The 26,784-nt window shown below is 43.6% G+C and overlaps 1 protein-coding gene across 1 annotated transcript in view; it reads left to right on the top strand.

Annotated features, from left to right (window-relative positions):
- The first annotated feature begins 17,070 nt into the window (after positions 1 to 17,070).
- Positions 17,071 to 26,784, top strand: part of LOC115332391 (venom metalloproteinase antarease-like TtrivMP_A) — a 143,835-nt gene continuing 134,121 nt past the window's right edge. The window contains exon 1 of the mRNA XM_040218941.1: positions 17,071 to 17,131. Within this exon, the coding sequence (XP_040074875.1) occupies positions 17,071 to 17,131 (61 nt within the window). The remainder of the gene's footprint in view (positions 17,132 to 26,784) is intronic.

The following is a 26,784-nucleotide window of genomic DNA, read 5'->3' as shown; positions in this document are numbered from 1 at the left end:
CACCTGATTAACAGATTCATCAAGAGGAACATACTCGGAGGGAACAATGCCCACATTTTTCTGTGTTTTCCTCGGGTGAGAGTCGCCCAGAACGCGGTTTGTCATCGATCAATAATTCACCAGTCTTAAAGCGAGAAAACAACTCATATACTAGCCATTCATTTTTGGCATCTTTTTTGTAAGCTCTCTGAAGCATTACAAGAGTTTCCAGCAGTTTTACCTAAAGCAATATTTCAGAGACGGATGTTGTTCCTTCATATCAGACATTGAAGAAAAAAACGATTTTGAAGTGCTTGGAAAAAAATATTTATAGCAGACAATTCCAGTCGACAAACTCGCTCGGAGGGGGTGCTGCAAAGCGCTGCTAGCGGCGGAAGCTGGTACTACAAACAGCCCGCCTTTCAGAAATTCATTCCGGTTACATATGCATCCACCCTAGTACAAATCACTGCACTAGAAGCTTTCGATATATGCCATGTTCAAAAAAGAAGACGGCAACCAGTCAACTATACTTAATAGACCTTATGATAAATTGTTTGGTGATCTGAAAACACTGAGAGCGTCACCATTTTAATGTTGGCAAGCGTCGTCGGTACCAAAGCACGTGGAGGCATCAGAGAGCCGCACGGGCAGTGTACGATAGCGCAGCAGCTGTTTTCCGCCTTCTGACCATGAAATGTGGACAAACAGTTTAAACAACCTACCGCAACTGTCTGATGAAGCTCTAGGAGGCCTGTGCACGCTGGCAACAACCTCGTCGAAGCAGGGGAGCAAGTCCTACGCCTTTGCTGTGGAAGCTTACAGACTGCGGGTTGTCGCCAGCGTGTGCACAGGCCTCCGAAAGTTTCGTCAGACAGTTGCGGTAGGTTGTTTAAACTGTTTGTCCACGTTCCATGGTCAGAAGCCGGAAACAGCTGCCGCGACATCGCACACTGCCCTCCACTGTGCTTCAGTACCGACAACGCTTGCTAACATTAAAATAGTAACGCTCTCAGTGTTGTCAGACTACCAAGCACTTTTCCATAAGGTTAATTGAGATGAGGCAATTTTCTCTGTAACATCAGACATCGGCCACGTTGTGTGCCCAAACAATGGCAGACTTCGATATTGGTGCCGCAGCTACCATACTCCGTTCACCTCGAAGCTGAGACTGTGGTGGAAGCTATGTCCTCGTTAGACCATTTTTTTCCTCTCTTTTGCCACATGATCACGCTCCCAGCCATACCCACACGCAAAGAGTTGGGTGAGGTGATAAGAGCAGTTATGTGATTAGTCACAGCCATTTTGGAGCAGCTGTTGGAGCAGCCAAAAGTTCATTTTGGAGAAGCCAAAATAGCTTTTGGAGCATAACCGCACACTTCATTTTTATTTATATCACTGAAAATGTGAGGAGAGACGGCAAATATTGGGAGAACGAACACTAGCTGTTTAGTTGCTTGTGGAAGCGCCAGACACGGTAACAAGAAGACGACTGATGAAGAACAGCGCAAACTGCCGTGAATGATTATTTTAGGTACGAAATCCCACTGAAGAAATGTTAAAATACAATCATTTTGAGCACCTAGATTTATGTGTCCTTCAAGTTCTAAGTGGGGTTGCCACAAAACTGCAATTCTTAATTCAGACAAAAAAAAAATGAAAGCCGTTTACAACTCCCTTTAACGCCGGTTAGAGTGCAGCTCTTGAGGAGGAGGATGGAAGCGTACTGAGGGATAGGTGACTCCTTGAGGTCACATGACCTCAGGGGGTCGTGTAACGTCAGGGGGGTCACGTGACCTCAGGGGGTCACGTGACCTTAGGAGGGTCACGTTGCCTCAGGGGGCTCACGTAACCTGAGGGGGGTCACGTGACCTCAAGGCGTTAGTGACCACGTGACCTCGGAGGGGGCGGTCACGTGACTTCGCAGTTACGTCGACACCGACGCCGACGGCGACTCCGACGCCGCTCAAGCTGGAAGCGGGCCCCTAAGTGCTGCGCTCTAAAGCAAAGCATAAAAATAAACCTACAAGAGTCCATATACACCTTCTTGCACGCCCATATCGCTCTGGAGGAGTACCTTTCCCCTTAGTACGCGGGTGCGCTGCGGCGAAGCAAGACACGCAACATCGCGACGCGTAGTTCGCAATTGTTGGTTCACTGCATTACACCATATGCGGTTTGAAGCCCACTCAACAAAGCTAACTAACACACCACAACAGACCAAGAACACGAGACTTGTTGCGAAACTTCTAAGTACTGTCAGTGCTTGGTGCGAAATCACAGCGAATAGTACGTTATTTGAGGCGATTATCTAAAGTCCTGAAAACCCGCCACGAGCCTACACTAACTATTCGCCCCGGTAGCGAGGCCTGCAGCTGTTATATTTTCAGTATTATTTAATTTAACTTAAGTTATGGCGGAATGTTGGCGCAAATTTCTCACATTTTTGTGAAATGTAGCAAGTGTAGCAGAATAAGCACTTTAGCGCAGTTTGGCACAAATTGCGCAGCAATCACATCACTGGGTGATAAGAGGGAGGTGGCTCTTACTCCGCCTCTACACCAATACATTGCCGCGCCCGGCAACCCTAAATCATTTTGATCCTGCTTTTACCGGCAGCTGCCCGCGCTGTGGAGAGGTGTCTTCGGCCATATACCAGATGGTGTGGGAGTACTCTTCCGATCCCGCTATGCCCCCTGACCTAAGCTCAACTCGGAAGGACTGGGAGGCGACCCTGCTTGGCTGCTCTGACCTGCAGGCCCAACGAGCTTTGGTCGGGCGAGCCCGGGTGGCAGCCGACGCCACTGGGATTCATTCATTCATTAGTTTATTTTTTGTGCTCATGAACAGCTTGACGCCTTGGTAATGATGCACAACAAAATGTTCACGGGCTGGTCACAAGAGTCTTAAAAGCTACGAAATTTGGGTAGGAAATATCAATATCTGCTCCCCTGTTGGTACTGTAGAAGTGTTGAATACTGGTCATGGAACTGGTTTGGATGATGTGATTAACATGGAAAGTTGGACAGACTCGCAAAACTCGACTCGGAACGTGAATATTAATAGCAGATGCGAGATCTGGGCAATCAATTAATCCATTAATACATTTATACTGGAAAACAAGATCGCGATCACGCCGTCTGGAACTCAAATTAGGGCATTTGCATCGCTCCAAGAGTTTCGCATAAGAATAATAAACAGTACGATCAATGTAACGATAGTAAACAATTCGAAAAAGAAATGCTTTGGAACATTTTCAATCATCTCTTGGCTCGTAGAACTAATACAATTCCAGACTACAGAGGAAAACTCTTACTTGGTCGAGATTAACGAGAAATATAACCGTAGAATACAGGTTGATGTGGAGAACTCAGGCGTGATTCTAGAAATTACTCCCAGCTTTCGCAAAGAGCCATTTATAAGGTTGCTAACATGTACAGTAAAGTATAACGAAGAGTCTATGTATACACCAAGATCACGCGTGCACTCGACTCTTCGCAGAGGATCATTGCCAATCTGGTAACAAAAGCTATTTTTTTCTACCTTTCTAGGCAAAGACATTAAAGCGGTTTTAGAAAGATTGAGTGTTAGCATGTTCTGACGTCACCAATTGCACACACGCCTAACATCCTCCATACGTTTTTCAGCCTTGCAAGGATATGATCTGCCTAAACAACTTGATGTCATCTGCATATTGCAAGACGACCGAATTGCGAACAATCGAGCTCAGATCATTAATAAAAACATTGAAAAAATCGGCCAAAGTTTGGAGCCTTGCGGCACACCCGAAGAAGAAGCATAAGGCCGGGAGTGATGACCAAGAGCCCGAACAAAATTGTGTCTATTTGACAAGTAATCTGGAAACGGGGAACAATCAGAGGTACTCACGTCGTAGAATTCTAGTTTGTGTGCAAGGAGCGAATGCTCTACTAGGTCAAAAGCCTTAGAGAAATCAAAATATACAACGTCTACCTGTTCACGTTGCACACAGTAGGCGAAAAAGAATTAAAAAAAAGACACCAGATTTGTCTCAACTGACTTTCCACGCATGAAGCCGTGTTGTGAAGGGCGTCTTTTATGCTTAAAAAAGTTTGAAATGCACTGAAATAAATCAATTTCATGGACCTTAGCAAAAGGAGATAACAACAAATCAGGTCTGTAATTTTTACGTCATCCGTTCTGCCATTCTTATGTACTGGCACAGTAATAGAGTACTTCCACGGGGAAGGAAATGTAAGGCTCTGATGACAAGTTAAAAATATGCGTTAGAACGGGCACACAAATAGAGGAACATCCTTTAACAGTGAAGCTTGGAATGCCGTCAAATGCAACTGATAACTTTGGCTTCAGTTTCCTGATAGCAAGTTCAATATCAGTAATTTCAAAAGATAGAATTGACGGGTGGTCACTGGCATTATCACTGTCGCCATGCACGGGCAGTCCAGTTTGGCCGTAAGAATATACCGAAGAAAAATAACTCGCGAATGCATTTGACACATCTTCGGGCTCAGACAGCATATCACCTAACGAGTCAGCTATGTTTATTGATGACGAAGTTGTAGTTGTGCGATCCTTTTAAAAAGCATTGGGTCACGATTTAAGCTGCTCTTTACTGACTCATGGTGTAATATTTTATCGCGCTTCAACAATTTCTTACCTAGCGCACGCGACTCAGATCCCGAACTAGGGATCTCCACCTAGTATCTGTAGGGGCTGGCCCTTTCTGGGTCAGCTCTCATGCCAATAAATGTCTTTCACTACCACCAATTCGGGGTTACGGGGTGTTGTAAACGTCTCTCATTTTTTTTTTATTTCTGGTTTATCAACGTAACTGGAAACCCGAAAACTATTTCGATTTTTTTTTTCTTTTTTGGACGTATTTTTTTTTTTTTACAGCTCTATGATTTTCGGGTTTTTAGCAGCTGCGGGTGATGCGAGTGCTCGTAAAGAACTAAGTGAGTTAGTGAAGAAGACAGTGTGCACGCGGCTTGTTTTCACGATGTGGTCATTGACAAGACGTAGATCGCATAGTTCTGACATTGAGGATGGTGGTTGCGGATGCAATTATTGGGGTACACCACACAGAGAGTCCAACCATGCCACATCCAATAGCTGTATCCTTCATCGTGCCATTGGTGCAGCGGGAGCAGCGCAGAAAATATCGACTGTAAAGTTCAAATCCTATTGTCTCATGCGCTCTGGAGGAGTGTCTTTCTTAGTTTATTTGGTTAGATAGCAGTCAAAGAAAATGAGGTTTCAATCCCATAAGGCTACAGTTTGTGACATAGGGGTTACGGAAATTGGACCAGTAAGTACAATATAATCTACAGTGCACGCGTTTTTTATGCTGAACGAAGGTATAACAGTGGGCTTGTTTACAAAGGTGCGTTTGTATCTTGTTTCTGCTACAACATCTTGGCAAGGGTGTAGGGGAACTGAACGAATCCTGTGTAAATACATGAGTCCTAACGCAGACCTCCGTCCCTCCAGCGGCCATTCATTTGTTCCTGAATGGAGGCTAGCTATAAGCGATCTGCGGAAGGCACCAGTCGAGTGACGCAGCCCTTGGTGATAAACAGGATCAAGCATATTAGAGCTGATGGCCTCGCCGACTCACAAATAATACTGTCATAATCAAAAAACGAGCTAATCGCTAATCTATTGATTCGTTGAACGCAGTGTTTGTCAGAGCCCCGAGATGTGTGAGAAAGCACTTTAAGAGTGTTTCGTGCTTTTTGGCATTTTTGTTTTATATCCTTACTATGAGAAAGAAAAGAAAATTGGTGGTCGAAAATACTCCTCAGGAATTTGTGTTCTTGTTTTGTTGGGATTCGGGTAGAGATCATGGTGACTGAGGGGACCAGGTAAGGGTCCCCACCCCGCAGGCGAGAGACGCAAACACACACAATTGTTTTCAGGAAAAACTTTGAACCCATTTTGTTCTTCCCACATTCGTAAATTGTTTACCGTTAGTTGAATCCTGCGTTCATACAAAGTAGGGTTGCAAGAGGAGACATATCTTTGGAGGTTATCAGCATAAAGGGTATAGTGAGCAGACGATGGGATGAGCCAAGATATAGAGTTCATTTTTACTATAAGAATGTGACACTCAAGATGCCTGACTGAGCGACTTTTTTTTCTTGGCAGAACCCTTGAGAGTAGGCTGGGCCCAAACTCACACGGAAGATATGCGTCGCCAGAGAGTTTTGAAGGAATGCTATTATCCTGCCACGAATTGCAAAGCTATACAAATTCTGAAGGAAATCATGCCGCCATGCAGTGTCGTAAGCATCCATCAAATTGAAAAAAGACAGACAAGCAGTACTGCCCATGTACAAAGGCTTCGCCAAAAGTAGTCTCTAAACGAATCAGGTGGTCAAATGTATATGAAACCGCCGAAAACACCATTGGTATTTATAAAGAAAGCTTTTTTTTTTAACAAAACATGTCTCTTGGTGACAATCATTTCCAAAGTTTTACTCAGACAAATCATTAGCGTAATCTGGCTGTATGCGCATGATGCATCTTCTGCCTTTAGCAACGGAATAGTGGTTTCCACTCTGCATGATGACGGGAATGTACTTTCCTGTCAAATGCCATTGCACAGATACAGGACTAAATCAGCGTACAGGGGTGAAGGTGGGTAAGCATGTGATAAGAGATTACGTCTGGTGCAGCAGCTGTAGGTTTTACTTCGCGTAGCACCCGCTTCAGCTCATTGAGAGTAAGGAGATTTTCGTAAGCTTCCTGGGTAGCGCCGGATGTTCGAATGGATTGCCACTCTGCTTGAGCCTTGTGTTTCAAAAAAGCCGCTGAAGAATTTGGGAAGCTCGATACGCGCAAAAGTTGTTCCTCGAGGAGATTCGCCTGCTGTTAGAGGCTCTCGGGACACAGTCCATCTTCAGAAAAAAGTGCTACTAAAACCGCGCGCTAGTACCCATTAACTTTATTATTTTTTTCCTATATCTTTGCTGATGGCAGTACCGCTAATAGAAGAATCATATCCTTGAAAACTCTGGCACTTTGCGCGGGAACGAATCGCACAAGCCTTCATTATATCAAAACTGATTAGGTTGGCCACTGTTGAACAGTGCAAAAAATTGCCCCATGATCTGTTCCGCATTTTTCTTGATTTTTCACGGTCGGCATTTCATAATTTAGAACGACCGTGTAGATGAGGTGACGTCATTGGGATATCATAGGAGCATGAATTACGTGACTGCTAAGCGGATTGTTAACTCCGTCAACATACAATTTATTAAATGATGTGCAAGTAAGCTGGGTCACCTGGCTGAAAATAGGACAGTTTGCATCCTCGTACTTCAACCAGAGAGTTCCTGTGGGCAGTGTGACAGGTAGATTTACTTGGTTTAAAATAATTGGAAAATAATCGCTCCCTTAGGGACTGGAATCGACAGCCCAAGAGAGGCGAGGAAATAATGTTGGGTTGCTAAGGGAGAGATCGATGGACGTAAAGGGTCGACTTGAGTAACTAGTACATGTTGGCTCCATTTTGTTCAGCAAGCATAAATCTATGGAGGAAAAGAAAACCTTCTAACATTGAGGCACGCGTGTCTCGTCTTTCACTAGCTCAAGCAGGGTTATTATCATACACATCGCAAAGGATTAGGGCTGATTGGGGACTATGTTCATGAAGAGATTCAAGCTTTTTGCGAGATAGCTTGGAGTAACGTGAAGATAACAGGCGATTATCAATTGGTCAGAGAGGGCACAAACTGCCGCAGCGTTTAATGTTGTATATAAAGGAAACTCAACACATGGAGTAGGCCACTGGACAACTACGCTACACCACCATAGGCGTGGGAAAAAAAGAATATCTACGAAAAACCTGAAAATGCCTTAGGATTTTAGATTGACCGATGATCAAATGTGTTTCTTGGAGACAAAATGATAATGGTTGATGAAGGCCTAACAGTGAGCATACATCGTCATAGTTACGAAGCAACCAACGACAGTTCTATTGAAGGAATACGTCTGCCATCATGTATGACATAAAATTAAAAACCCATGTTTAGACCCTAAATTCAGTTTTCATCCGCGGTGCATTTTAAGGGTCCTTTGGCCTACTATTGTTACCCCCCACAAACCGGAGATAAAAAAATTCCTACTCAATTGAGACCTGTACTCATCAGACCTAAACCCACACTCGTCCATTGGTTCAGCTGGTGCTGCCACAGGCTAGCCCTTAGACGCCTGCGCCTCCGACGGCTGACCAGGATTCCGAAGCGGCCAAAGATGCGAAGGGGCGATCCCCGACCTCGGGGAGGCTGGATTTTTGGGAGGGGCAGGGGTTGTACACCCCTGCGCTTGGATGAATGCTAAAGAACCAGGATCAGTATCTCACTCTGTGGGCGGAGCGGCTTGTTCCACTTTAAATGACGGGGCGGGGGCTGGGAGGGGGGCCCAGGTCCTCTGTTGACGTCTCTGTTCCAGTTAAACCGCTGCCCGCGCAAGTCCTCTTCATGCGACATCAGCGAAAAAACCTTTGGATAAGAAAGAGTATCGCTTTCTAGCTTCCAGATACGAGATGTTTTCTTTGGTCTTCAGAAAAAAAATTCCTTCTGCTTACAGAGGCGGCAGGAACGGGAATATGATAGGTGAGCTCCCCGACAGTTCACACATGTTACTACCGCACTTGTTGGTAGGGTGGTCGTTGCTTGCATATTTAGGAGTCATGGCTTTTCCTCTGCAGGCGAGTTACACATGACGAGAGCTTTGGCAGCGGAAACAACGCCTTGGATTGGGGATCTACGGACGGACCTTGCCGTTTCGGTACCGGGCATTGGCTGTTACGGGAAGCGTTTTCGATTGAAGGTTAAAAAAGTATGTTTTGTGTCTCGTTCCTCACCATCGCGACGGAGGATGATACGTCGTACAGCAGCGATCCCTTGAAATTTGTCCTTCAAGGATGTCGTCGGTGGAAATGCCAAAATGACCAAAAAGATCAAAAAGAAGATGGCGCCCTTTGTGCTGTTCAGTGAGCGGCGTGAGGTCACGGATGTTTTCTAATCCCTTACTTGGTTGACTTCCAGAAGTGCTGTGCTCTGCGCTGCGGTGGTGACTTCCAGAAAAAGGTCCTCAGCTGAAGGTTTATTTGCTTTTGAATCATATTCCGATAAAACTATGGTTATTCCAAGTAAAAATTGAAAAGTTTCGTAAGTGGTTGGTTCTCATTTTCAGTGTGCATTATTAGAAACTCAGGAAAGGGAATAGCTGGTAGGGTTACGTTTTCTTTCGTTGTGTCCTCGATCGGACCCCTTTCCGGGCGCCTATTAAGGAAGTATTTAGCTTTGCTACCCATATAAATTAGAAAAGTAAATTCGACTCCTGCGGTGTACCGCACACCATCGAGCCCATTTGAGGGAACAGTCGACAGACCATAACACGAAGGGCTTTGATGAAACTGTATATATGTTACCATTTGTCCAGGTGCGCTACCCAAGCAGGGTTATAGATCGGAATATCTATCGCCGCATAAGGTTGGCCCATATCGCCAAAGAAGGTGCAAAAGGTATAAGAAAAGTAGGAGAGCAGAAAGTTAAGAAAGGATAGAAGTAAAAGAAAAGAGGGGATATTAAAAGAAAGGTGACTGCCTGGATCATACTCGTCGGTCCTTACCAGGACACCGGTCTACGGAAAGCGGCGGCCAATGTGGTGTTTTGCCTCGTCCGGGGAACCCCGAATCGTCCAGACTTACCCCGGTCTCCACTCAACCACCAGGGTGCCCTTTTCCCCGGACACGGGAAAGTCACGCACAGAAAGACGTGGACGGGCGAACCCGTATGGCTCGGGGTCCGTCGTGGTGCCACTCACTAAACAACTATTTTAACAGCATTAAAACTTGGGTTTGGGCTAGTTGGTCCAACACTGAATAAAAGGTTAAAAAGCGCGAACAAACGAGTACAATAATAAAACACTGTGTTTCTTTATTTTCCTCGTTTGTTCGCGCTTTTTAATCTTTTATTCAGTGCTTTAACAGGTGCCATCTTCGGGGTATTTTGTAGGTGGAGGATGGATTTTAATTAGGACACTTATGCCTGGCTGCGTATATTCCTTTATCGCAGTCAGTATATATGCATTATTTCTTAATCTACCATCTCGTCTGCATATCTCTGCAATTAAAACGCCGAAGACGCGATCTGCAACCGGTAGTCTTTGTGTTTTCTGTATTCATTTAACTGCTATTTTATTTATTTATTTATTTTCAGTGCCTACCAACGGCCAGAAGCCTAGGACGGTAGAGCACCAAGTCACACTACACAGGTGAAGGCGACAGAACAAATAAATTCAGAAAACGACCCGACGAAAACGCACTATATCAGATTGTTAACGCTTCTCTTGAATGATGTGATGTCATCATTAAAAAAGTCAAGGCACGTATCAAGATGATTAAAATAGTTCTGCATGCGAACAACAGGAAAGAAATGATGCATGGGATTAACGGCGAACGTGCGGTTGTTTCGGAAATCTCTAACAGGCACATTTAGATTGATGCAAGACACAATGAACCCAGGCAGCACAGAGTATTGGGCCAGCATTGGATTTGATGTGGCAAAGAATGGCCCAACAATGGCCCAACTGAGCCATATGTTTCCCAATATTGGAATCACATTGGACAATAATGGACTATCAAAGCCAATGGTTTCCAATATTGGTGATACGTTGGCATAGGCTGGTCAACATTACATTGTCAAAGCCAATAACTTTCTAATATTGGATATACGCCGGCATAACTTGTCCAATATTGGACTGTCAAAAGGCACTGGCTTTCCGATATTGGATATACGCCGGCATAACCTGTCCAATATTGGACTGTCAAAGCCAATAGCTTTCCAATATTCGATATATGCTGGCATAACCTGTACAATATTGGACTGTCAGAGCCAATGCCTTTCCGATATTGAATATACGCTGGCTTAAGCTGGTTAATATAAAACTGTCAAAGCCAAGAGTTTTCCATTATCGGTGATGTCTTGGTATAGGATGATCAATATTGTAGTGCCATAGCCAATGGCTTATCGATATTTGTGTCGCCTAGGCTATAGACTCGCGACCCTCTTTTTTGCATTGCTGAGGTAGGAAAGTGGAAAAGAGTCATCCATGCGCTCGCTCGGGGCGAGAATTTTATTTAGCCAACTTCGAGTGGCGTACATCGCTGGCGCTTTGTAACTGCCATCACAAATACATCCTTAGCTGCCTATTTGACTATTGCAGTTTTTTTAGCCGGCTGCTCTCCCTTCGCATTGCCTTAGCTCGGCGTTGACAACGTAATTCAGTTTTTTAGATTTATTATTTTTGTCTTTTGCAGTGTATACTTTGTATGTATATGCATTACGTAGCTTTAAAGTCTTCTACTTTGTCCGTGCCCCTGCCATGTTGGTATTTCTTTCTGCGTGCTCTATTTTTTTATATTCAATGTTTCTTCTTATATTTCGTCATTGTCGACACAGGTGTCAACAAACATAAAACCGCCGCTTACGCCGCAACCAACGTGACTTCTACGTTTAGTTTTACGAGAGTCTATAGCCCTGTAAAGTCGTCTATTGGTCTCGAATGAAGTCTCGACAGGGCTTCTTCGACTGCCAGTGCACGTGTCATCAGTGTAGGCAGAGCGACGACGTAGCAATCGTGACGCGAGAGCATACTGCGCCTCGATGTGGCCGGCCGTGCTCGCTCTGCGGAAATGTAAGCGTGGGACTCTCGAGTCCCGTTAGCTTACTGAAGTTGCAAGACGCTACTTTGTCGTCGCGAATCCTTTGCCCTTCGAACGGTCGCAAAGTCGTTGCGCCCGGCGTATACCCTACGCAGCATCTTTCAGAAACCATTCGCGCGGAATCGCAACCTTCTGTCTGCGAGTGTCGGCGATTCATCGTGTGTTCAAAGTCGGACGATGTGCTTAACGGTGTCTTTTATGTGTAACTCGTTCGAGAAAAAATTGTTTAAAAACGCGAACCTAACAATTTACAAATAATTTTAAATGTATTGTTAATATATATATATATATATATATATATATATATATATATATATATATATATATATATATATGTGTGTATTTGTGGACATCGTGCACAAAAATAGTCGCGCTAAGTTCTTCATTCTAAATAACAATGTGGGTTGTACGACGTAAAACATAGTGTCTTCAAACTTGCCCCGTTTAGAATCACTTTTAGACTGGACAGCTTCTTTAGATGTTCAAAAGCTGGCCTTCAGGAGCTGTCCCGTTCAATCGGTATTGACAGCAGGGTAGACGCTATGCGTGTTTTAGGCCAATCGTGTCTCCGGTTAGGGTATGGTGACTACAGTCTCGAAGCTGGTGATAAGGCCGAGCACTTAACCTGCCAGCCCAAGGCCACGCACAGCATCCACTGCACTATCAGCCTTGGGTACAAGTGACAAACAGATTGAGACCTGTCTGTTTTTTCTGTTACTTCTGCTCTTCTAAAAAAAAAACCCAGTCTCAGGGTAAACGACGAAATGGTTGACAAATCCCCTCGCTGTGTTCATTGTTGAGATGCCCCTGAAGATTCGCCTTTGTAAGCGTACCCCCGTTCTGGGGCCCTAATCTGGACACTTGGCGGAAAAGTCGGCGAGAAATTCTGCGGCTATGATTGGCCGGCGTCAAGGTCAAGTGTGGCGTTGGCCAATCGCGGCCGCCAAATGTCTTGCCGTCGTTTTCGCCAAGCCACCAGCTTAGAGCCCCTGGCCTGCTTCCTTTCTACTCCTTCTCTCGTTTTCTCGCTCTCCCTAAGCCGAAGGCGTGGTAGACGATGCGTACTCGCCGGACCAATGAACCGTATACTTTTTATCGCCTGAAACCGCTCTCTGTGCGCGGGAAAGGGCAGAAGCGTGATCACGTGGTTTAACAGATGACACATTAGCTGTTACAAACCCGGAATGCCTGCGAAGACCGGACCTAGTTTCGCGTGCGGTGCGGCGTGCGGGCCTGCTGTGGATTTCGCTTCTGTGGCAAATGGTATCTCGTTCGAAAAGTCCTATACGTATCTATTTCTTCAAAGAAGCGCGAGACATTCTTGTGAATGGTTAAGTGTTCGGTTCGGCAAATGGCAGCCTGTGCTATATCCTGTTGAATCTTCACGGATCGCTTCCTTCTAGTATTTGTGTTATGAGTGGTTGGTCTGCCGTGCCCGTGTGGACATCTACCTCGGATTACATCTTTCAAGTCCGGTACTTTCAACGTAAGTGCGCTGCAACCTACTTGGTGATCACTGTCTGTTCTTGTATGGGTACTCTTCCGGATAACCTCTAGAATTAGGCAGTGCCTATCTCCTGGCACCTTGGAGAATAAGTTTCCCGCAATCTTACCGACAGTCACCTGCAATTATCTGTCTGAAATAATGTCACAACTGCAAGTAGAATACTGACTTCCTTATTCACCCTGCGCTTCGCCAAAACACGTTTCGTGGCCACCTTTTTTTTTAATACACGTTGCGTCGACATTCACGTTTCATCGACATTTGTTACACGAATTGCACGCTGTAGGGGACATTTCAAAGCGTCTGTATTCCTGGGGCGCGTACTTACTGAACCAGCCCACCCTTTCACGCCGTTTCATGGTAAGTCTGCAACAATTCTTTGCAAAAGAAAACAAAAATGCTATTCTGAGTTTTTTATGAAGCATCGCGTGTTGATGAAACGATCTGTCGATGAAATGTCGTTCGATGAACTCACTGAACGGCCAATGAGGGGCGACTACCGGTAGGGAAAAAAATTCTGCCAGCTGTCGGGAGACTGGACACTACCCAACAATTACCCCTGTTGTTGTTTGCTTTGCAATCTTCTCAGTTGTATAACAGCTGAGTAGTCCCTCTTCATGCACATATTACAAATTGCTTAGTTTGTACTTGTCTACAGAATAGGCTGTGTGTAATAAACTTTTAGGAGTTTTAAAAAAAAATGCCTTGGTGTCTGTGTACCTTCCTTTTTGCAAACAACTTGGCGAGTGCACTTGCAAACAGCTGGGCGAGTGCAACGATGGCCAAAAATCAGCACCAATGACGGCCAACATTGGATCGGGTCGCACTTTCAGTATTGTCCAATATTACGCCGGTCTTTACCAATGTGGGACAACCATTGACTGAAACCATGGTTTAGAAATGGCCCAACATTGGCACCAACGATGGGGCCGATATTGGCTCGAACGATGGCTGAACAGTGGCCCAACATGGGCATTGATGACTGGGCCAACGTTGGATGGAGTAGCGATAACAATATTGAGGCCGGTGTTTGCGAATGTTAGGCCAATGTCGGACCAAAATTGGTGTGCTGCCTGGGAAAGGACAGTAATAATACCCATGCAAACACTTGAACAAAAATATGAGATCACATCTGCCGCGTCTTGTTTTAACTAAACCAATCCTAAGCGATTGAGCACATTCACATATAAGTGGAGCTCGGAGAAGTGTTGTCTTGCGTGATACGTACGTGCAAATCATTTTTGAACACGCTCTAACGTGGGTGCGGCAGTGGCCTTAAGGTTGTTCCAGACAACTGCAGCAAAGTCTCATTTCGGCAAAATAAGGGTTTTTTTACAATGCAAGAAATATAAAGGCTCGCGAAACACAGAAATAAGATGAGTAACCAAGCCCTACGCTTTAAAAACGACATTCTCTCAAAACCGAAAATGCTAGAGCTTTGTGTACATCGCAATTCTAAAGCTTTGTACATTCGAATTTACTTCTGTCCAGTTTTATCAATGGCTGTCATTCACAAATTTGTTTCATTTTTTTTTCAATGGTTGATATAAAAAAGATTCATCGAAGTGTATGTTTCCCCTCTACGTGAAAACTCTTCGACGCGAATCTTCTGAGGTCAACCTTGCCATTCCCAGCGCTGCTCTGACGTGCTTTGACCAGAATTGCTTCGCACGCCTGGCTGAAACCACGGCGCGCTGTGCCAGTAGGTTGAGCAAAAATTCTCGCCCAAGTTAAGTTTCCAAGCATGATATGCTCAGGGAGGTTAAGGAACTAATTCTCGGCGGAGGTCTAAACACGACTCCACGGAGATTCTTGTGAGCGTATAACAAAAAATCAAACAGTCAAAGGTGAAAAAGATTGTATGAGAAGCCAGAAATTGAATTCAGTTGAAATATTTTTGGAGATTAGTTACTGCCGATTAGTCAAAACCAAATAGCTTAGACTTCCCAGCTTAAATCTCCTGCTTCGGGTGTTCTGAATTATGACACAATGTGCGTCAAGATTTCGCCAAGACTTTCCTCAGACGGAATACGTGCCAGCTTTAGATATTTACGTCTGCCAGCTTAGAGTAATTCCCAATTAATCCACGAATAATAAATGTGCTTGCTCCGAGAATGGACAGAAGTGCAACCCATTTGGTGTGCAAAATGTGTGCCATTTTTACAGCACAGGGAAAGTTAGCCTCTAGACTATGAACTTAGCCACCGAGAGCTGCACAAGGATAATCCTGATTGCTTTATTTTAGATAAAATTGGCTGATAGTATGGCTACATTAACTTTTCGAAACAATTTGAAAATTTATAGCTAATATTTCCTGAAGTAAATTAATCTAAAATGGTAACAGCCGATAGCATATGTATAGGCATACAGGCATATGGTATTTATGAAGCAAAATTTACAATGAATCTGAAGATTCAAGGCTCCAGATTTGGCACCGAAAGATGAAAGATGCGATGTTTTTTTTATTTTTTTTTTATTTCTGACATGAATTGTGTTGAAGCGGTTTCGTCAAACGAAAAAAAAATTCTACGCGACTAATAATAACAAGATTAATTACTGTGGGTGATTTCCGTTCACCCTCTTATCAGAACTGCCAGAACTGAGTAAAAAAAAGCCTAAACGTAGCTTTTTAACTAGCTCCAGTGAAATTGTTTTGTGGAGAAATTAAAAAAAGCGGAGTGGTTTTGTTAATTTGCGAGATGGGGATAAGTATATATTTTTGAGATAATCAAAATACCCACCTCGAATACGCATGCTCGATATCAAATGAAACCACACTACAAAAACAAAGATCCTAAAGCAAATATCTCATAGTGCGTCAACTAAGTACAAATCTAGGGTAAAATAAAAAAAACTTTCAAGAACGTCAGAATTGCCCGTTGACCATTATACGGCAACTCCGCTCAATTCCGAAAAATTTAGGCTTCCATGTGATTCACATTTACAAAGCACTACTAAACAACTCTACGTCTTCGGATTCGCGAAATGTGGAATATTATTTGTGTAATCCTAATTTAAACCAGCAGATACCGAAACCGAAACTTCGGTTGCGTCAGGCAACATCGGTCTCGGGTCGTCAGAGGCATGGCACGTCACGTCAAACCACGTGGTCTTGTGACGTTCGGGAGGGAGCGAGAAACAGAACACGCGACGCGGGCAGGTTTTTTTGTTTTTTTTTTATTGGACGCGGGCAGGTCGCTTCACGTGGCGTGGACGGTGATGGCCTGGGGGAGAGGGGGAAGGGGAGAAGACGAAAGAGAAGGGGAGCGGAGAAACAGACGGGTAAGCGCGCAGGGCAGCGCAAAGTAGCGCATCCGTGTTACGGTGATCACGTGAACGCCCGGTCAGCCAACACCGGGAGGAGAAACTCATGAAGTCATCGTTCTATTTCGCTCTGAGAAGTAAAAACAAGCAAAACGTGAGAATGACGTGTCATGCCTCTGACGTAGTGGCTCAACGTTGGCCGCTCCAACTCCGTGGCATTGACTGCGCTGATGATTGCGCCTCGCGCCGCACGCTAAAGTTGGCAGATTTCGGCGACTTGGCTCGCTTGAAGGTTTGCTGGCCATTTTTTTTAAATAAATAAACGGAATGAGATCCTAATATTTGACGTGGGGTCTTTCTATATCATACTGAAGAGGGCTACATAGTTTTCTAAATATCAAAAATGAAGCGGAGTTGCCCTTTAAATAACACCCTTTGTGTTCTTTTAGAATTTTAACTTTATTTTTTGGTGCCCTTTAGCACTAGAAAATAAAAATGTCACTACTGAAGGTCAATCCATTGTACTATCAGGATGTTCATTTTCTGTAAAAGCTCATAGTCAAACAGCTAACACCTTATAGAGAAGAAAATGATGCGGTATGTGTTTCTATGCGCTTTGTGGGCTTTAATTCAAAATGCCACTGCGAGAGGTATGTATATTTTTGAGTACAACTCATTGGTTTGTTTCTGACAAACCTGTTAATTTGGAACTGTTGTAAGTTTAGTTGATACTATATATACTAGTGCATATAAGCGCTTCTGTATTTGTCATGGTCATTCCACAGAACCTCCATTACGCTTTGCGCCCCAAATATGTTTATGGAACTGAGTACAAAATATTATACGCAGCATGTTCTAAAATTTTAACACTGACAGCTTTTGGAGTCTTATTAGATCGTGTATGACATTTTCAGTAATCTGAGTTTCGAGATCGCAATAAGGCGGATACTTATATAAAGACACGTATGTTTGTTACCGAGACAACCGTGATTTCTCTGAGGCCTTCCAACCTATCCAAGGTGTAACTTGTCGCACAGCACCACCACCCGCAAATACTCGTCAACGCTTTGCTTTAGCTATGCGTTGACGTAACTTAGTGAAACATTGTCACAGGATGCTTTGTGAACAGACGCTTACGTGCTAGCTAGCGTGTTGGACTATAATAAACAAATGAGGGCATAAAATTAAAACCTAAGCTGGTTAGTATATGTTCGAAGAGAAAAGTACCATTTTTCTAGTATTGACACAACCGAAAAAGCAACTTTCGACAGTCGAATCAATGAAGTCGAGCAGTGAATATGAAATGACGTCAACACCTCCATATAACAAGGTTGTCGTACTGGTTTTTCCTCATCACTTACTCTGGGCGGGCGCAAAACCGGTTGGGCAGAACGATTGCGCAGCCGTTCAGTTAGTACTCGTGTTTAATTATTGGTTTCATCTCTGCTCCACGACGGCGTTTGATGGGAGGCGTAGACAATTCAAGTCTACGGTTTCGCTATCCAAGAGGTGTTAGTGATGTTCAATAATGCTAAGTGAGCTTGTTTTTTAATAACCGCAAAAAAAACATCATCGGTCATTACCGTAAGTAGTATGTCAATAATAATCTATCTTGAGGCACTCTGAACTTCGTGTTTTCCAAAAGTGTCTGTTTATGTTTCATTTATGGAAGTACACTAACAATTTGTTACCCTTCAATAATTTTAAAATAATATAGAGTTTTTTTACATTGTTTGCCGCATATATATATATATATATCCCAAAATAAGTTATGTTTATTACACAATAAGTCTTTTTATGATATTACAGATATTATGGAGACTTGTAAGAGTCAACAGGCTTAACTCTAATACCAACATCATAAATTGCAAATTTAGTAGAACTAAGTAAAGCTTCCGTGCACATTTTGTTTTCCTGGGAACTATTAATGGGTCTGCGCTAGAATGTTCCGCTGTTCAGCACACGGCAAGATCATGAAATGGCTGGCTAATTGTGCACTTTACAAATATCTTTATGACGTATTGTTCCCTCTGATGTCATGATTAAACCAGTTGGAATTTGAATCTGGGTGTTTTTAAATTTATTGATATTATGACACTATACTTATCTAAAAAATAGTCCCCTCTGTGTCCTTTGAAGCCTTAAACCAAGTATGGCAGAATACGGTAGTCATTAGTTCAGTTTCTCATTGATTCCTGGTCCTCTCGTTAAAAATTTTTGAAATATTCGTTTTCATGAGCATATCGCTCCTGAAAAACAAAATTCAGTTTACTCAATCTTTTTAATCGATTCGGCTACTAAAATAAAGAAGCAATATACGAGAATTTTTATAAATCTGATGCTATTTTGTGTTAGCCAGATAAAGACGCCAGCCTGACACTCATGTAGGGTTGGAGGTCAAGCTTCAGTAACACGTAGTTATGTTTGTCCAGGAGAGAAGCCTTATCACTCTCGCAAGCTGCGCTCTTGCCTACTATTAGCGCAATCTGCAGGTTTTCACTATTTAGAATTTTTTACGCTTGACATACAGGGAGTTTTATTTTAACACGAGCGTATTTATTTATAAGGAACTGTAGTATGGGGCGAAGATGGGCGAATCGGTGCATGATCGAAGAAATAAAAACAGAGCAAAAATGCACACAAGGACGAGAAGACAAAAAACAACTATAGCACTGACTAACAAGACTGTCATTTCTTTTAGAGCAAAATAGATTGACAGAAAAAAGAAGCAAAAGGTTTCAGAACAAAACTGTACAGGGCCTTTTTTCAGCACAGTCAGTCACGGCCACAAAAATCTGTCAGTCCGATTAATAAGATATAATGCACCACCAGAAGGGTTAATTGATTCAACGCCTACACAAACCTCTCGTCCAGAATTCTAGACTAAACACAAAACACAGGTTCAACAAGCAACCCAAATTACTCTAGCCGTCTTTTTGTGATGTTTAGACAGTATTTGAACATACTAATATAAGTGTGGAGTAGAGCCCTATTCATAACAAAGTAACCCGAGATTTCCCGACGCAGCGCTCCGTAAAGAAAGAGAGTGCTCATGAGCCTAGGCGTTTACACATCTGCCCGTTTGACCAATCGACGCTTTACACATCCGCCATTGGTGACCTTCTCTTGTCTTACCGAGATGCCTAGCCATTGACGCGGGCGTTGACAGGCCTCCACAAAGGCCAAGGCTAGGGAGATGAACAAAGGAGAAAGTAACATGGCAATAACCATTCCTGATGTGGTCAATTGGTGAATCATTGGTGGAAGAAGTGAAGTAAACGCAAACAGTAGAAGCAAACGCAGAAGGTCGGTTATGGCGGCGCCATGCACAGCTGCTGGGAAGCGTCGATATAAATTTTTCCACAGGATACTTGAATTGTGTAAACCACACCAACTGCTCACGCGACATATATAGAGCGATGTTCTATTTCGGATAACAAACGTTTTTGTCGTCCTTCTTTTTAATTGCGGAGTATATACAAAGTGTCCCCGATAAATGGCGCCAAAGATTGCCAAAAAATAAAGAAATAAAACCGTACCACTTAGCGAGAATGAAATCAACTGTATATGTCGTGTCGTTGGATAACTTCTTGGGAAAGTGTACCATTTTTAAAGTGCGCCTTGTGCTTTACTTAATCAGGAATATTTAGCTAATTTATAATCACTCATTTAAGAGCCAAGGTGTAAATTGCTGCCCCATTGTGGAAAGGTAGAAAGTGAGTGTGCGCGACTTCAACCCGTGATGACGTGTTCGCTGGAGACAACCGAAGAAAATGGTGACTTTATTTGGTCATAAAAAGATAAAGTAATAAACAAAAATGCGTCTGAAAAAACAAGCATAAGAGGCGCAACGTGTCTTACCGAGAAAAGTCACAGGGACTCTTATGTTATTCATAAGACGACTCGAAGGCGAAAGCTCGAGCGCCGATGTAAACGTGATAGCGAAGCTCCGAAGACAGCGCGCTGTTTGACGATGTACTGTTGACGCAGTTTTGGCGCGTTTTCATGGTTTTCGTGTCGTCGACGTGTTTTTGCTCAAAGACTTTGAAGGTCGACTGAAAGATGACACAATAAAACTTTCGCCTTAATAACAAAGACAAAAAAGCAGCGCCGTCTTTGATGTTGACATCCTTCTCACGGGGAGATTTAGTCAAAATAATGACATCGAGACCGCGTTAAAGTGACACTGGTTCAAAGCCGCTTTTTTAAAACAGTGTTGGCTGCCTACAGAATGTGCCCAAATAGGTCCCCACCTGAAGCGGCGCAGCACTCATGTTTTAATCGTGTCCGCTTTTGCACTCCGTATTATACTCGCTGGAATATTGCGGCAAATTCGCGTAATTTCTACCTTCAATGCGCTTCGCGTTGTGGGGTCAGTGCTGTAGACAGGGTCTTTCCCGTACTTCCACTAGAATACATCAAGGGGGGTCATCTCCGGTGACCTAGCAGGCCATGGCACGGTCCCGTACTGCCCGACACACTGTTCATGCAAGGCTCCGCTGAGCCAGGCTTGAGGCTGGCTTCAGGTGTGAACAGGGGCACCGTCGTGCTAAAACAGCATGTGTAGAGGGCGTGCCAACGGCAGACTACAGCGAAAGTCATCCGCTGAACCTGCAACGATTTCGTTCACATAGCGTTTTCCAGTTAGCGTCAGGTTAAAAAAGACGGGACAAGCGATGGTGTTGTGGAAGATCCCACACCGGGCATTAAGGGACCACTGGTACTGATGTCGGGACTACGCCAGCCGGTGGGGATTTTTCTCGCTCCAGTAATGGGCGTTGTGGAGCTCTACTTGGTTGTTTCGTGAAAAGTCTACATCATCTGTTCGCTGCACGTCGTTGAAACGGTCTTGTTCTTTTTAAGATTAAATTGGAATCCTGTTAGCGATGCTAACTCTGCTTTGGGAGTTACTAGCCTGCAACTCTTGATGGAGCTGAATGTGGTAAAGGTGAAGCTTAGATTCGTTCGAAATCCTCCAGACGGACGATCTTAATACCGCTACATCAGCGCTCATATCACGCACGCTAGCGTAAGGATGAGCTGCCATGTAAGCCAAAATGTCTGTGCGGAGGACGTTGCTTAAAGCACGAGGTTTCTTCCGCTTCTTCGTGAAGCTTTCTCTCTGATTTAGCGTTTCGTATTTTCTGATTATTCTGGATGGGATTGGTCGAAGTGTACTGTGCCATGTTCGATATATCCTGGCAGCCTTTCTCTTATCGCCCCACTCCGGTCCCAAAACAAGGTTAATTTTCGCCTTTTCCTGATCTGAAAAAGGTAACTTTTGCGTGTTGGAAAACAAATGGACGCCTTGGCACAAGTTGATTGCAACACGACATAAATCAAATAAAGCGCTCGCACGGAGACATGCCCTTACCCGCGACGTGCAAGGCGGAAATTGAACCGCGACATGCAAGGCCCAGGAACTAAACTATATCTCCCCTCGGTATGAGCAGGCCTGAAAGCTAAAACAGTTCTACAATACTAGGGCTGTGCAATAATCTTGGACCCTCCCCATGAGAATGCATTTTTACGATCAGCGAAGAACAACGTTGGCTTTCGTGCGCCAGTTATCGTGAGGAGAACTAGCGCGCGCTCTCTTTGCACAGTCAATGCGCCTATCTCGGGGCCTGCGCTAACAAGAGGCCCCGTCTCGGACAGCGCGGCAGTGATAAGGTGGTCTTCGTTTCTTCGGAGCACGTCTAAAAGCGCTGCAATCGCGACGCGCGTGCGCGTCGCGATTGCAGCAATTGCAGTTGAGGAAAACATTGATTGGTACTTCTCTGTGCGCTCTACAACTTTCCAATTCACACATTGGCCCTTCAAGAAATATTAAAAAAATATCTACTGAGTCTTAATTAACGAAAACACTAGGCACAATAACCGCTCATTCACGCTGGAAGCGGATCCGCGTTCGCAAAGCGGTTGCGAACGCGGTTGTATAAAAATCCAGTGCAATTGCACGCGCACTGGATTTCATCGAGTGCGCGTGCAATTGCATTGGATCTTTATACAACCGCGTTCGCAACCGCTTTGCGAAAGCGGATCCGCTTTCAGTGTGAATGAGCGGTAAGGAAAAGCTGCACTTTCACAAAACGTATTCAAACAACATACAGTTGGTTTCACTCGCACAAACTCTCCGTTTTTTTTTTTGTTTTGTTTTTTTAAAGTTTGGAGCAAGTTACATGGGACACCCTTTATATACCTACCATTTCTGACTGGATTAATACGTGTGTGAATACGTTTGATGTAGCGGCTGTGTTCTCCGCACCGTAACAATGTCGTTTATGTTCCGCAACTGAAAAAGCAGCCCCACAATGTGTGTTATATAAGGTAAGGTACCATTGCAAATATGTGGCGGGTTGAAAAATGTATAAAGTTTACAAAATCCTTCTGGCCTGTGCAAAGATTTATATAGGCCAGGCGGGCAGATCTGTAAACGCCCGGTCTCGTGAGCACACTCTTTCCTGAGCGCAGCATAGGTGCATCTCGGTGTACATTGTAAATGATGTGGCTGTACGACTTAGATAAATAATATTCAAATACTTGCCAAACATCCCAATGAGACCGCTGGATAATTTCATGAAGTTTTTTTTATTAGAAATTATGGACCTGATGTTTGTGCCAGTCTAGGATGAATTACCTCGTCAGATTTTGAATTATTTCCTATTAATCAAACTGACACGTTTATGTGATCATGACTGTTACTGTGGCCTGTCATGGTCATGGTCGCGGTTATTCTCGTTTCTTTTTTCTCAATCTATTTTGTTATGAAAGAAAACGACAGTCGTATGTCAGCGCTCTGTTTTTTTTTGTTTTTTTTTTGTTTTACTTGTCCTTGTGTTTAATTTCGTGATGTTTTAGTTCTCTAATTTTTTCTTCAAAAGGAGCCGCGAAAAGTAAAATAATGCAGCTTGCGCAGGTGATTTATACGGCCAGAAGTACATAATGTACGGGGCAAATGGTCACAGGAAGTCGAATAATTTCCTAATATTAGTTGATTAACTTTTTATTAGTGTGCATAAATATAAGTTTTCCGATAAGAAAACTTGCTTAGCTTCTTCTTCTAGTAATTTATTCAACTTTAGAAAGATTCGAAGCACTTGTTAAATTCCTGGGTACGTTAAAATTACGACTTGCTCATCAGGCGGAAGTTCGGCGGTACGAAAACAATGATGGGAATCTTTCCATCTGCGTTTTCGGACGGCCCGCGTTGCGCCTGTTGTACGAGTGAAAATTTCAGAGCACCCACGGGCTTGCCAAGTGCTTCGAATCTTTCTAAACCTAACTGATTCGGTGGCTAAAGATGACGGTCAGAAATATTCTAATTTAAACCATACATTTGTTTTCACTAATTCAGGAGCTAATAACCAAATTTGTGTTAAATAATTTATTTTGTCTCGACGAGTATCACATTATATTTTGTCCCTCTGGCCGTATAACATATTTGCAAAGACCGCATTATTCGACTCCGCATGACTCTTTCCAAATGAATACTTTCGTATTGAAATCGCACAACTTGTATATAGATGTAGTCTTGCGGGTTTTATTTGCACTCGCGTTGGCACATTTCTTGAATGCGCGAAGTTAAAAAAATCTCCAACATCCAATTGTGATGTCAGAAATATGCACATTTGTTTAAACCATGTTTTTGGTTGCTGTATATGAGAAAATCTAAAAACAATCACATACAGTACTTGTTTGCTTAATATGCAGCATTTTGCGAGCCCTCGAGTTTTTTAATGAGTGCTGAGTTCACATGAGTTACCAGAATAATAACTTTAATTCTTTAAAATATTATTTTGTCAAGACTGGGGACTATTTGCCACATAAGTTGAAAGAGAAAATATAGCTACTACATTTGTGCAACGAAGGCCCAAAAATGTTGAAATTCTCTGTCTGTTACCTAGAGCAATACCTACAAGGGGAATGAGCTGAGCTAGTCGGTTATTTATTTCGGGTGGAATCAGCTTAGGATAGTAAGGTCTCAAGCAAGGAGTGGACATCACAGTTTTTTTTTAAGCAGGAAGATTAAAAAAAACCTTTCCACAACAAGTCAACCAAAGACTTGAAAAACACATTGCTAGGCTTCACAAAGCCGGGTATCAAAGACTAATACTCGCCTCCGTATGCGAGAAAATCTTTGGCGCAGACAAGAGAACAGATGATTAAAATAAAAACACAAAAACAAAATCAAAGAAACCCTTCGAGGTGATCCTGTATATGCATGGCGTGGCCAATTAGACTAATAAAAAGGTCGCGAGCCAATGAAATGTGCAACTTACATGTAACTTACACACCCAATAAAGCTTATTCAACGTGCAGGAAGATCAAGCAAGCACAGACCAATAAGAAAGATCAATGTGGCACCAGACAAAAAGCAAACTATGTTCCGTACAAAAAGGAAGCTATTTACAGCATAGCTGTGACATACAGGAGCTGCTGTATCAGTCAATCGGCGTGATATATAAACGACCGAGCACAAGAATAAGCAGCCAACCTTAAAAACCTGACGGCACCAGGGCACCTAGCCGTCCATTGTCGATCATGCAAATTCAAAGCTCGAGCAAGTTCACATCCTTGGATACCACAGAAACCAGATTGCACGCGAGATGTTGCAGGCCCTTGCTATAGAAGGAAAACAGGATCATTGTCTGAGTTCCCCTTCAATGACACTGCAACATAGAAAAAAAACTTTATGGAGGACACAATCTCCTTGACCAGTGGATATAACTGGAAAGGAAAAGGAAAGGGTTAAGAAAGGGCAGAATAAAGGACCAACATGAGAAGAAGAGGAGGATTCATAAACTAGTTGGTAGTCCAGCGGTCGGAAGTTCTTTCTCATCCACTCGTCCCTTCCTCTGATTTACTGATTCCACCTGGAAAGCAATGGTTAATAGAAAGCACCCTTCATGCCCACTTGAAAAGTTCAGAGAAACAATGCGAGTTGCAGGTGTTTATCCAGCCTCGACTAAATTATATATTTATTAAACATTGACTCTTACAAATAGGGGATGTTTTATACATATACTCCGCATTTATATGATTGATTATAAGGGCTGTGCAATTGATTATTAACTCACCGATTGATGGTTGAATGCTTCGATATCAATTAATTTCCACCCGTTATTCGGTTAAATTTGGCGACCCCAAAGAAATTAAAAATGCAATGCTATCTCAATACAGACTTGGACGTGCAGACCTGTATGAAGGGAAGCTTTAGGTAAAATTTAGCCTAAAAACAGTAGGGGCAAGATTCGCACCCCCAGTAAACTGCAGAAGGTTACACGTTGACCTTGGGGAGATTAGGGAGGGGGGGGGGCGAGCGCCCTTCTACGTCCCCCCTCCCTAAGGTCCCCAAGTTCAACTTTGGTTTAAAAGTAACATTGATATACACCAGCCAAAAGTTTAGTCTTTGGTGACATAGCAAATATTGGGTAAAAAAATAAATCTGGGCAACTTTTCGACCGTAACGTCGTATCGCAACAGAGTCCCCCTCCTTCCTCCCCTCCTCCAGCCGAGCTGGAGGGGGGGAGGAAGGAGGGGGACTCTGTTGCGTTTATGGGTCAGCTGGCCTCCAGCCAGCTGACCCATAAATAAGCCCCAACGGGAGAGCGTGTGCCAGCACAACATCGCTTCGTCTACAGCGCGGCATCACCGTGAGTCTTCGAACTGACCAAAGCAGAAGTAAGCTACGCCTGTCGGACGTGGTTGAAGGATGGTGTGAAGGACTGTGCCACTCGTGCTCGATAGTGGCCGGGAAAAGGCGAGCGGTGCGCTTTCGAGAACGAGTAGAGGTTCGTGAATGGGACAAAGCAGTCGCAGTGTCCACGATTACGCCGCTCGTTCCACGCAAAAACATTATGTGACGTATTTTCGACGACTACGGGAGATAGCGCGATTGTGACAACGTCAATCTACCACGACCATCTTGTGAACGATATTCACGTGAAGACAGATGCACACGCGGACGTTAAAAGGCTCTTTTTTTTAGATTTTAGAACCCAGGCAATAGGGTAAGAAGTTCGCGTCCGATTTGTTACGATCACGCGGCACTCCTGGGGGTATACCCTATTTGTTCAAAGAGTTATGTTTTTTTGTGTTTTATTTTTTTGCTGACACACATGAATCGTTGTTGCGTTTGACGACGTGGGCGATTGATAAAATTGAAATGATGGTATCAGCGCTTCCATGCTATGTTTCAGGTCTCACTTTAATCGTGTCACGAAGAGGCACTTTATTGCATGTTGAAAAGAAAAAAAACTTTTGTTCTCTAACTTCAAAGTTGACGTGTATAAAATTGACT

This window comes from Ixodes scapularis, unplaced genomic scaffold (assembly GCF_016920785.2).
Source record: "Ixodes scapularis isolate PalLabHiFi unplaced genomic scaffold, ASM1692078v2 PGA_scaffold4__175_contigs__length_147842914, whole genome shotgun sequence".
NCBI lineage: Eukaryota > Metazoa > Arthropoda > Arachnida > Ixodida > Ixodidae > Ixodes > Ixodes scapularis.
The sequence above is the reverse complement of the archived record's forward strand: the minus strand, read 5'-3'. Positions and strand labels throughout refer to the sequence as shown.